We start from the raw sequence: 13,475 nt of genomic DNA, 5'->3' as shown, positions 1-13,475 counted from the left end.
CTAAACTCCAGGCAAGGGCTTAGAAACAGAATAGAGTGAAGTCTCTGGCTTCGCAATCTAGTTGGAAAGAGTAACAGTAAAAATAGATCATTGCAACATAGCATGGTAAGCATCACAGAAGAGCAAATAGATTAAGAAATAGAAGAAGGGAGGCAATGACTCTGTCACTTAGACCAGAACTGACTACACAAAGGATGAGGTCATTGAACAGGGTCTTAAAGGATGCGAACCAAAGGACAAGTGGAATCTTAAAATAAGATCCTGGAGCCAAAGGCAAAGGAGTAATATTTTAAAGTTTAAGAATATTTTAAACTTTTCTTTATTGGCTCTGATCCTAACCAGCTGTACGGCCTTGGGCAAGCCACTTAACCTCCCTGGGCCTTACCCTTACATCTGTAAAGTGAGAGAGCTGAGCAAAGAAAGTCCAAGGTTCCTTCCAACTCTGTGTTCTGCTTATAACTGTGAATGTCTGTACATGTCTGAGAATCTTGAGCTACATCCTAAAAAGCTTATTACTATTGGCAAATAAGCCAGGTCAGACAAAGGGGCTTCATAGCAAAAGGGTATGACTGGGCCAATTTTGGGACTTCATACCTAGGCAGCTCTCTCCTCTTGCCAAGGGTTAGACTGCAGGCTAAGGAGAGAGAACAATGACTGAAACCCTGCCACCTTACTAGTCCTGCCTGCTCACCCACTCCTTCCCTCGTACTCTTTCCATACTATATGATCCAGCAATTTCACTTCTAGGTACAGTATATACTCCAAAGAAATGAAAGCAGGGGCTCGCACAGATACTTGTACATAAATATTCACAGCAGCATTCCTCACAATAGCCAAAAGGTGGAAACAACCCAAATGTCCTTCAACAGATGAATGCAAAACAAAATGTGGTATGTATAAAAAATGGAATGTTATGTAGCCTTAAAAAGGAATGAAATTCTGATATATGCTACAAGGTAGATGAACCTTGAAAATATTAAGTAAAATAAACCAGACAGAAAAGGGCAAATACTGCATGATTCACTCAAATGAGGCGCCCAGAGTAGGCAAACTCAAAGACATAGAACCTAGAATAGAGTCTACCAGGGGATGGGTAGGGTGGAAGAATGGGGAGTTATTGTTTAATGGGTACAGAGTTTCAGGGTGGGATGATTTGTTTTTAAAGTTCTAGAAACAAGTAATAAGAATGATTTGGTTGCACGTTGTGAATGTAATTAAGGCCACTGAATTGTACACTTAAAAATTGTTAAAATAATAAATTTTATGTTATATATATAGATTTGACCACAATTTAAAAACTACCCACAAGTCCCTCAAAAAACAAAAACCTATGCACATGCTGTTACTTGACATGTACTATGCTCTCTCCCACTATGATACTTTAGCACATTCACCTCCTCTGCCTGGCAACCCTCCCCTCCCCCACCTCCCTAGTCTTGTGGGTTACACTTGCTTGCTAAAGACACAGTGTGGGTGTCCCCGCCTCGAGCAAGACAGGCTGGGTCAGTTATCTGGTTGGTGACCTCACATTTAAGTTCCCATGGCAACATGTTGTTTATCTTTCTATTATAACATTTATCTCACTGAATTAATATTTAGTTATCTCTTTTTCCTTGCCAGATTGTTCACTCATATAAAAAAAGAGTCGTGTCTTTTATTTCTGAATAGAGGCAGTGAAGTTAAGAACACAGGCACTTGCATCAGAATGCTTGAGTTCAAATTCTAGCTTTGCCTCCTACTAGCTACATTTCTTAGGTAAATTAACCTAAGCATTCTGTGCCTCAGTTTTCCACTCTGTAATACGAGAATGATATTAATGCCTATCTCATAACATTACAGGTGGATTAAATGAATTATTCCATATAAAGTGGTTAGAAAATTGTCTTGATACATACTAAGTACCTGCAACTATTAGCTATAATAATGTTAATTTGTATATTTTGATTATATTATTAACCTCAGGTTTAGCATAGAGGCCTGGCACATAATAGGTACTGAACAAACATTTTCTGGATGTACACACGAATGAGTGAAGTTCCGAACAAGTGGAATTCTGATCCCTGTTAGCTCAAAGATTTGTGGGAGAGACTTATCTAAACCACAGTAAAATTTAATGTGATGGGGTGAAATATATATGAAGTATTACGGGAAAAGACACTGGAAAAGACTTCAAAAAGAAAATTTAAATTGAGTTTGGAAGTTTGAAAGAACTAAATGTTTCCCAAATAAAGGGGTGAAAGTCATATATTCCAAGTACATGGGTCTGATAAATATTGGTCAACTAGTATGTTCTAGATACCAGATGAATTTCTAAGGATACAGTGGTAAACAAAAAACCATCCTCAGGCTGCTGCACAGAAAACAGTACAATGTGAAAATGAGAGGCATGAGGAGAAAGAGGATGAGTTTGCTATATGAAGGCAGTTGTAAAGAAAGAAATAGGTGGGAGATGAGGCTGGTCAGGAAAATTCTTTAGGTTAGAAAAAGCCCCACATAATGTTTTATATTTATTTTAAATATTAAATAAAATAAATAGATACTAAAACACTTATATAACACTTATCATTAGGTTGAAATTAAATTGCCACTTTTATGGGTCACAGTGATAGGAAAAAAATCAACAATTTCATATAGCTTAACCTACTATCTACCAAGCCCTAAATGCTTTACAAATATAAACTCATCTAACTAGTTGGAATGGGTTCTGTAAGTAATGAGGAAGAAAAAAATTATTTTTACACTTGATCTTAGCCAAAAGGCCAAGAAGAACAAATTATTTTTAGAATAATAAATGAAGTCATCTGAATTGTTCTAATATTACTATCTACAACACCTATAATTTACATGAAACCCTTCTGTGTATTGAGCCCTCTATACACATATAAGCATACTTATATGTGTGCGTGCATACACACACACACACACACACACACAAAGACTCATGCACACAGTCACCTCTAATTCTCACATTGGCTTTGCAGGGCCAGTCTGAGTCTCCACATATTACTGAGGGTGATGCTGCGGTTGAGAGAGAGGTGAAATGGACAAAGCTCACTTGGGCAGTAAGGAGTGGAGTCTGAATTCTCCCAGTCAAACCTCTTTCTACCTCACTGTACTATCTGCTCTATAAGCTTAGCTCCGAAGGCAGCACAGAGGATAGAGAGAGGATCCTCAACTAGAGCTTGGCTAGCTCAACAACTCTGGGATGAGACAAAATACTTGTTTGTATACTGATGTTACGCTTCTAGGATTGAGTACACGATTCATTAAAATGGTATATTCAGAATCTCAGACATCAGATTTCATCGAGTTATATTTTTAACTTGTCATGAACAATATGGTAATATATTCTTGAGCTTAGAGGTATGGAACAGTAGAGATGCAGCTCAGCTTCTCCTCTTCCCAGTTTACATGTGGGAAAACAGAACCCAAAATGTTAAAAAGATCTGCTTAGAAAATGTTGTTGGGGCTAGAATCAGGTCTGCTGACATCTCAAAGAGTCTAATTCCTTACTGCTCTGCTTGTGCCAGCTTTCCAACATAGTGAATAAATTAAACCAAAGTAGGGTATAAACTAATTTAAACCCATAAATTAAAATAAATAATTGTTTTAAGCAGATATATTGCTCTGTACCTCACTGGAAACTCTCCAGACTTCTATACACAGAGAATAAAATTCAGTTGATAGCACCCTCTTAGTACTTGAGGGATTAATGGAGAACTGGTTCATTATCAGCTATAATGGGGTTTTCCATTATTAAGAGCATTATTGAAGGGTGTCAGTGTATTTGCTTTAAAAACGATGGGAAGCTTTAAAACCTTAATAAACAGCATAATTAAAAACAAATACCTTGGTCTTGTATTATACAATCTGTAGTGACCAGCGGAGGGATCTGGCCTCTGGTGTTGGTGGCATAAACTTGTCCTCCTCTGCTGGCTCTATCATTCTCGATCACCTGGATCTGATAAATAAGACATCAAGAGCTCGTTAAAGTAGGTTCAGGTCCTTCTCAACATTCCATTTAGAGAGTACCCTTGCTCTCTCCTCCCTCCTTTTCCCCTCCCTCTCAATATTCACACACACAGAGACACACATACACACACAGTCTCACACACTCACACAAACTGGCATTTTCTAAATCCTTTCTGTTCATTTCAGATCAAATTGTCATGGAAAAACCTACCGTGTCTTCAGTCAAAATGGTTACAATTTTAGAATAGTAATTTCCAATTATATTCTGTAATTCTTTAGCTTCAAATCTGACAACGTGACCCTTCAGAGAACTTTATTTTTATCTAATTTGTTAGTTAGGAACATAGGTAAGCATTTTCTTTCTGGAATGCTGTGGCACAATCATGGCTCACTGCAGCCTTCACCTCCCTGACTCAAGCCATTCCGAGTAGCTGGGACCACAGGTGGGTGCCACCACACCTGGCTAATTTTCTTTTTCTTCATCTTTTTGCAGAGACAAGGTCTCCTCTCCCTATGTTGCCCTGGTCTCAAACTCCTGGGCTCAAGCAATCCTCCTGCCTTGGCCTCTCAAAGTGTTGGTGTTACAGGTGTGAGCCACTGTACCTGGTCAGCATTTTCTTAAAAAAAAAAAAAAAAAAAAAATCTGGTAACAAAAGAAATTGAAAACAACTATTTAAAGGAAATACTGGCCTGGTACAATGGCTCATGTCTGTAATTCCAGCACTTTGGGAGGCCAAGGCGGGAGGACCACTTGAGCTCAGGAGTTCGAGAACAGCCTGGGCAACAGAGTGAGGCCTCATCTTTACTAAAAAGGTTTTAAAAATTAGCCAGGCATGGTGGCATCTGCCTGTAGTCCCAGCTACTCTGGAGACTGAAGTAGGAGGATTGCTTAAGCTCAGGAGTTCAAGGATGCAATAAGCTATGATCGTGCCACTGCATTCCAGCCTGGGCAACAGAGCAAGATCGTATCTCAAAATAAACAAAGAAAGGAAATACTTTTTCAAATAAAAGAAACTTCCAAAAGGCTAAAATTATCTCAGAAGAAATTATTTATAATATACAACCTATAAAAAACCTTAACGTTCTCCTCAAATGTCTTTTGATCTTCAATTTCCTTTTCAAGTTTCCCCAACTGTATCCCTGGCTCCTTGAGATGTAAGACACAAACGGTATAAAGCAATCCCATGTGGGTTTTGCCCACTATAGAGAAGTCAACAGGAGCAAAAGACTCTTAAGTTCTGTCATCTAATGTGGAAACATCTGGTATTTCTCTCTTAAAAACAATTGTTATTGATGAAGATTATAAGAGATACAAAATGTCTTTCTGTTCTGATTGTTTAGGAGTGAAAATTATGAGCAAAATCTAGTAGTATGCAGTTAAAAAGAGAATAAGAAAGAATCCCGATAATTATGTCCCTCTTTATCTTCTCCCTTCCCTCGCTTCTTTCTTCATAGGAGAAACAAGGAGGAATAAAAGGAAAAAAAAAATGGAGAGGGTGTAAGAAGAGGAAGAAAAAACTGGAGAAATAGGAAGTGTGTCCAGACTGGAGTAGTGTGTCCAAACTGCACCAAGGGTGCAGTTTTTAATATTCCTAAAACCATTAATGATATGAAAACTGCCTTCTGCAAACTCTGAAATGTTGCTGTCTCTACTTTTCCCTCCCATTCCATCCAATCCAGTCCCCAGCTGGTACTGACAACATTGGTTTTATGAAATGCTGATGACAGATTTAGCCTGCCTTTAAGTCTACAGGTCTTCTCTCCTAATTTCATAGGATGTGAATTGTTATTAGATTAAAACATAAAATGGCTCCAAATGTAACTGCTGTCAGACACAGATAAGCCTAAAGCTACCATGAGCAGAGACAAGAAGCAGAGAAACTGAAACACTGTAATTATATTCTGTATTTTGACCACAAGGTTAATCGAATTCATTAAAAATAGAGTTGATTTTTATTTTTTTGAGACAGGGTCTTGCTCTGATGCTCAGGTTGAAGTACAGTGGCATGAAGAGGGCTCACTGCAGCCTCAATCTCCTGGGCTCAAGTCATTCTCTTGCCTCAGCCTGCCAAGTAACTGGGACTACAGGTGTGCACCACTATGCCCAGTTAATTTTTAAATTTTTTGTAGAAATGGGGTCTAACTTTGTTGCCCAGGCTTGTCTAAAATTCTTGGGCTTAAGTTTTCCTCCTACCTTAGCCACCAAAAGTGCTGGGATTATAGGCATGAGCCACTGCACCTGGCTTAGAGTTGTTTTTATATTATCAGTATTTATTGCAATCATTTCAACCAACAAAGATTCAAATATGAAAGTGAGGTAAAAACCATGATAATGTATTAGTGTGCATAATATACAGAACACATTGAATATAGTCTTCAATAGATTATATTTCCAAAAAGTTTATTTTTAAATTATCCATTTGCAATTTACAAAGCCCTGCCTCCAAAGAAACAATGTTATCAGTAGTAATTACATTTCTAAATTAATTTATATCTTGGATGGAATACTACAAAGAAAAGAGTGGGAGATATTAAAGTAGTTCTGATAATTGCTAAAAAATACTCTGCCTTTTTTTATTTACCTCAAATGCATGTTCTTGAAAAACAGGCTTAGAGATAAAGAAGCATCAACAGCAATTTTGACTGTGACTCTGTACTTGAAGGGTTTAGCTTTAATGACAGTGATTCTTGATAATTCCAAAACTACTTCAAAAGTTATAGACTTATTTTTCCTTCAGAAGATGTACTGCTAGAATTACGGTTACATTTATCTGCTATGAGTGGAGCATTCTGAGTTCATAAAACAGAATTGGAAAAGAGAAAAAAAGAAAGTGATTATCTTGAGATAAGTGAACAAGGATAAGGGAAAAACAGGAAGATGTGTGTGCCATGCAAGAAAGGCTGCTTAGCAGGATCATGTGAATTTTGGAGTGGTAAGATAAAGGGAGTAGAAAGCACCCAACTACTGAATAATCCTCTTATGGACACAGAAAAGGAGAGAGGAAGAGTTTTGATGATGATACATTTCCTTACTTTCAAAATTTATTTAAAACCACCACCCAAAAGGGTTGTAATAAGCACCTAAGCACCTAGCTCAGGACTGGAGTATAGCAGAAGCTCAGTAAATGTGACTTTATATCTTTCTTTCCAGAAGGAAAAATTTATTTTGTTAGCAAAAGCATATTCCTTTGGTAATAGGAACACAAACAGGCTCCATCTGACCATCACAATTTCATTAGTTTTAAGATAAAAATAAATACTGGACTGATTTGTCTGTATGTATTATAAGGGTCCTGGATGAGTCACAGCATCTACTCCTTCTTGCTTTCATTGCCTATTTATTTATTCATTCATTCATTCAAGGAATATGTGGACATATACTATGTATCAGGCTCTGTTCTAAGTGTTAGAGACACAGCAGTGAACAAAACCAAATCCTTGCCCTCATGGAGTGGACATTCTTGTGCAGAAGAAAGGCAATAAGTAAACAAATGTACAAGTAATACACCCAACATCAGGCAGTAATCAGTGCTGTGGATATGGAGTGATATGGATGGGGTGTCAGGGAGACTGAGGATGAGCAATGAGGACATTAAGGAAATGAGGACATGAGTCATGCCCTGCATACATCTAGGGGAAGAGTATCTAAGCAGAATAAAGGCAAAGGCCTTGAGTTAGGGCCATGCTTGGCCTGCCAAGGAACAATAAGGAGGCTGGTGTGGTTGGTCAAAGGGGGTGGAGAAGAGTGGTAAGAGACAAGGTCAGGGGTAGGGGGTGTTTGTGTGTGTGTGTGTGTGTGTGTGTGTGTGTGTGTGTTCGCGCGCATGTGGCAGGGGGTGAGGGAAGCCAGGGGTGGCAAATAATGTAGGGTCCTGTAGACTACTGTAAGAACTTTGTTTTTTAACTGGAGTATTGGTTTCCTTAGCCATGACATGATCTGACTTAGAATTTGAATAGATGACTCTGGCTGCTCTGTGCAGACTGAAAGGGCAGGGAGACCAATTAGAAGACTCTTATAAAAACCTAGGTAGGTAAATAGTAGAGGCTTGGAACAGGATGAACAGACAAGGTAGGACCAAGAGAATTAGCTAAAGAACTAAATGTGAGATGTGCAAGAAAGGAAGAATCAGAGATGATTCCCAGGTTTTTGGCCTGAGGAGCTAGAAGAATGGAATTGGATCTGGATTTCAGGGAAAAGGTCTTTACTAGGAATATCTGCACTCATTCGAAGCCACGAAAATAGATGGAATTATCTAGAGTGGTGCTTTGCACACTTAGGTGTGCCTAGGAATCATCTGAACAGCTTGTTGAAACACAGATTCCAAGGCCTTACCCTTAGAGATTCTGATTCCATAGGTTTGTGCTGAGGCCTGAGAACATGAATTTTTAATAAGCTCCCAGATGATGCTGATGGTGCTGTCCTGGGAGCACATTTTGAGAAGTATTATCTAGAGAGTAAACGTCAATGGAGAAAGGGACAGGTCCAAAGACTAAGTCTTAGGATGCTTCTAACACTAGGTGGTCAGAGAGATGGGGAGACATCAACAAAGAAGACAGAGCCTCCAGTGGGGTAGACAGAGATGTAAGCAAATGGGTGGAATCCCAGAAGGCAAATGTAAAAGTTTCATTTCAAGGAGAACGGAGTAAACAGATGTGTCAAATTGCTGCTGATGTCAAGTCACATGAAAGCTGAGAAATGACCATTAGATTTGGCAACAGGAAGTCATTGGTAATTGAACTAGCACAGTATTGTGGGGTTGTGGTGATGAAATCTAAACTGGAATAGGATCAAGAGTGAGTGGGAGGAGATGAACTGAAAACAGCAGATATAGGCAACTCTTTGGGAGATTTCTTGCTATAAAAGAAAGCCAAGAGATGGGAGGAAACTGAATCCAGGTTTGGGGAGAGGCCAAAGAAAGCTTCTTTTATTAATGATGGGAGGCATCATAGGATATTTATATTCTGACGAGAATGAACTAGACAGAGAAAAACTTAAGTTCATTTTCAAAGAAGTGTAGATGATGCAAGAGAAAGGGAATGTGATGGTTAATTTTATGTGTCAACTTGGCTAGGCCATTTTTGGGACAAATACTAGTCTAAGTCTAGATGGTGCTGTCAAGGCATTTTTAAAGTATTTTTTAAGATCGAATTAACATTTAAACAGGCAGGCTTTGAGTAAAGCAGATTACTTTCCATAATGTGGGTAGGCTTCATCTAATCAGTGGACCACCTTCGGAGAAACAGGTTCCCTGAGAAAGAGGAAAATTCTGCCTCCAGATGCCTTTAGACTTGAGCTGCAATATCAACTCTTCCCTAGGTCTCCAGTCTACTGTCCTAACTTTCCAATTCAGTCCCCATCATGAAGTAAAACCATTACTTAAAATAAATCTCCCTCGTTCATTCTTTTAAGCCATAAAAGTAATGACTGGGAATATGATTATCAATAAAGGCACTAAGAATTGTCAAAATTTAATTTCTAACATGTTACAGCAGTAGACAGTATTACAAATCTTCAATGTTAAATTCAAATAAATATAGAATAAGTAACAGATTACAAAAACAGTCAAAATTATCTGCACTTCCCTATATAAATGCTCTTTTCCATGTTGCCTTGCCCCTCCTCCCATCAAGAAGCAAAGTCCATTTTTGAATCTGAGGCAGTCTTGTGACTTGCTTTGGCCAAGAAAATGTAGCAGAAGCAGCGATGTGCCCGTTCCAAGCCTAAGCCTCAAAAGACCATGCACACTCCTACCTTCCCTCTTGGATGTCTGCCACCCCATGAACAAACCCAGTGTACCCTGCTTGACAACGTGGCCTGGTCATCCCCCATGAACAGATGGGTACCAAACACAAGATACACAAATGACACTACCTATGATGGGAAGAGCAGTGCCCCTCAGAAAGATACGTCCATGTCCTAATCTCTGAAATCTGTGAATATTACTGATACAGGAGGGGGGCAGGGAAGTGCTGGGTAGAGAAAGGTGGGTCCCCGGGTAGGGCTCTACTCCCAGGGACGTAGGTGAGGACAGGCACTCGTTTCCATGCCCAAATGGTGCATTTTCCAAGACCACCCTGGCCCGCCATGCCCCCATCCTGGGCCTATAAAAATCCAAGTCCCTAGCAGGCAGACACACAGGCAGCCAGATGTGGAAAGGAGGACATCAGCGGATAAAGATACAAGCGGCTGAACGGCGAGAGGACGTGGAGGGAGAACACCGGTGGAAGAGCACACTGACAGACATGGTCAGATGCAGAGTTTGGGCGGGGCAGTCGGAGGAGAGCCCGGGCCACTGAGTGGTAGGACTCCAGGTTCCCTCTGGTTCCCCCAACTGCTGAGAGCTACTTCTACTCAATAAAACCTTGCACTCATTCTCCAAGCCCACGAGTGATCCAATTCTTCCAGTACACCAAGGCAAAAACCTGGGATACAGAAATCCCTCTGTCCTTGTGATAAGGAAGGGGTCTAACTGAGCTGGTTAATACAAGTTACCTATAGATGGCAACTAAAAGAGCACCCTGTAACACATGTCCACTGGGGCTTCAACTGTAAACATTCACTCCTAGACACTGCCGTGGGAGTTGGAGCCCCACAGCCTGCCCATCTGTATGCTCCCCTAGAGATTTGAGCACTGGGGCATTGAAGAAGTGAGCCACATCCCCATTGTATGTCCTGAGAAAGGGACAAGGGAACCTTTTCCATTTCATTACCTCATATGGCAAAATAATTTTATTAAGGATCTTGAGAGGAGGAGCTTATCCTGGCCCTGAATGGAATCACATGTATAAGAAAGAGGTAGAGGAATTTTGAGCCAGACACCCAGAGAAGAAGACACATAGAAAAGGAGGACTGAATGTGACCACAGAAGCAGAGCTTGGAGTCATATGGTCACAAGCCAAGGAAGACCTGAAGCCACCAGAAGCTGAAAGAGCCTAGGAATAGATTCTCCTCTATAGCCTTCAGAGGCAGCACAGCCCTGCTTAGAATAAATTTCTATTGTTTTAAGTCACCTGATTTGTGGTAATTTGTTACAAATTTGTTACAGCAGCCATAGGAAACTAATACATTATCCTAAACCATCCATACCCTAGCCAAGCCTCCAGCTGACCCCAGATGTGTGAGCAAGCCCAGCCAAAATCAGGTGAGCCCGGCCCAGATTAGCAAAGCTGTCCAGGGAACCCACTGGGTCATGAGCATTAATAAATAGTAGTGCTAAGGCTACAGTAACCAAAACAGCATGGTACTGGTACCAAAACGGTACCAGAGATATAGACCAATGGAACAGAACAGAGTCCTCAGAAATAATACCACATATCTACAACCATCAGATCTTTGACAAAGCTGACAAAAACAAGAAATGGGGAAAGGATTCCCTATTTAATAAATGGTGCTGGGAAAACTGGCTAGCCATATGTAGAAAGCTGAAACTGGATCCCTTCCTTACACCTTATACAAAATTAATTCAAGCTGGATTAGAGACTTAAATGTTAGACCTAAAACCATAAAATCCCTAGAAGAAAACCTAGGCAATATCATTGAGGACACGACACAGGCATGGGCAAGGACTTCATGTCTAAAACACCAAAAGCAACAGCAACAAAAGCCAAAATTGACAAATGCAATCTAATTAAACTAAAGAGCTTCTGCACAGCAAAGAAATACCATCAGAGTGAACAGGCCAACCTACAGAATGGGAGAAAATTTTTGCAATCTTACTCATCTGCACAAAGGGCTAATATCCACGACCTACAAGAACTCAAATTACAAGAAAAAAACAAACAACCCATCAAAAAGTGGGCCAAAGCCCATATGAACAGACATTTCTCAAAAGAAGACATGCTCAGCCAACATATACAGAAAAACGCCCTTCGTCATCACTGGCCATCAGAGAAAGCAAATCAAAAACCACAATGAGATACCATCTCACACCATGTTAGAATGGCAACATTAAAAGGTCAGGAAACACCAGGTGCTGGAAGCGATGCTGGGAGAAACAGGAACCTTTTACACTTTTGGTGGGACTGTAAACTAGCTTCAACCATTGTGGAAGACAGTGTGGCGATTCCTCAAGGATCTAGAACCAGAAATACATACTTGACCCAGCCATTCCATTACTGGGTTATACCCAAAGACGACTATAAATCATTGCTGCTATAAAGACACATGTCACATGTATGCTTATTGGAGGCACTATTCACAATAGCCAAAGCTTGCGAATCAACCCAAATGTCCATCAGTGACAGATTGGATTAAGAAAGCTGTCGGCACATATACACTATGCAGCCATTAAATAAGGATGAGTTCATGCCTTTGTAGGGACATGGATGAAGCTAGAAACCATCATTCTCAGCAAACTATCGCTAAGACTGGAAACCAAACACCACATGTTCTCACTGACAGGTGGGAATTGAGCAATGAGATCACTTGGACACAGGAAGGGGGACATCACACACCAGGGCCTATTGTGGGGTTGCGGGGAGAGGGATAGCATTCGGAGATATACCTGATGCAAATGACAAGTTAATGGGTGCAGCACACCAACATGGCACATGTATACATATGTAACAAACCTGCACGTTGTACACATGTACCCTAGAACTTAAAGTATAATAACAAATTAATTAATTAATTAATTAAATAGTAGCGCTAAGCTACTGTTTTGTAGCAGTTTGTTACACAGCAAAAGTTAGCTAATATGGTAGCTTTTCGTGCTCCTTAATTTCTAACTTCTTCTACTTATGTTTACAGAACCTATTCAAAGACACAAACTAACTGTAGCCAATTTCATTATTATTCCAAAAGGATTTTACATCCCAATGCCATAAAATTGGCAGCTTCCCTGCCCCATTGACATTGGGCTTTGTTTTATGACTTGCTTCATCCAAGGGCACATGAGTGGTTATAACACATGCCACACATGAGTGGAAGCTTTAAGAGCTGTTGCACATTTTGGCCAGCTGTTTCCTCCCTCCGCCACAAAATAGCATGTCCTCAGTAGTGGATGCCTCTTTACTCTGGATTCTGGAGTGATAAGGACGGATGAAGCAGAGCCTAAAGCCAATCTGCAGTTGCTGCAGCCTACATGTAAGCTGAGTGATAAATACATCTTTGCAGTTGTAAGCAAAGTTGGGGATTGTTTGCTATGCAGAATAGCCTTGTAAAGCTTGACTGATAAAATTATTAAAGAGTAGCGGGCGGAGCAAGATGGCCGAATAGGAACAGCTCCAGTCTCCAACTCCCAGCGCGAGCGACACAGAAGACCGGTGATTTCTGCATTTTCAACTGAGGTACTGGGGTCATCTCACTAGGGAGTGCCGGACAATCGGTGCTGGTCAGCTGCTGCAGCCTGACCAGCGAGAGCTGAAGCAGGGCGAGGCATCGCCTCACCTGGAAGCGCAAGGGGGAAGGGGATCCGTTTTCCTAGCCAGGGGAACTGAGACACACAACACCTGGAAAATCGGGTAACTCCCACCCCAATACTGCGCTGTAAGCATACAGGCAC

At 40.5% G+C, this 13,475-nt stretch overlaps 1 protein-coding gene across 5 annotated transcripts in view; it reads right to left on the bottom strand.

Moving 5' to 3' along the window:
- The window catches only part of SEC24D (SEC24 homolog D, COPII component), a 117,821-nt gene that overhangs the window by 77,270 nt on the left and 27,076 nt on the right, over positions 1-13,475 (bottom strand). For all 5 annotated transcript variants that reach the window (XM_017870884.1, XM_017870882.1, XM_017870886.1 and 2 more), the window contains exon 7: positions 3,850-3,961. In XM_017870884.1, the coding sequence (XP_017726373.1) occupies positions 3,850-3,961 (112 nt within the window). The remainder of the gene's footprint in view (positions 1-3,849; positions 3,962-13,475) is intronic.

This window comes from Rhinopithecus bieti, unplaced genomic scaffold, assembly GCF_001698545.2.
Source record: "Rhinopithecus bieti isolate Rb0 unplaced genomic scaffold, ASM169854v2 scaffold_5846, whole genome shotgun sequence".
NCBI classification, from domain to species: Eukaryota; Metazoa; Chordata; class Mammalia; order Primates; family Cercopithecidae; genus Rhinopithecus; species Rhinopithecus bieti.
The sequence above is the reverse complement of the archived record's forward strand: the minus strand, read 5'-3'. Positions and strand labels throughout refer to the sequence as shown.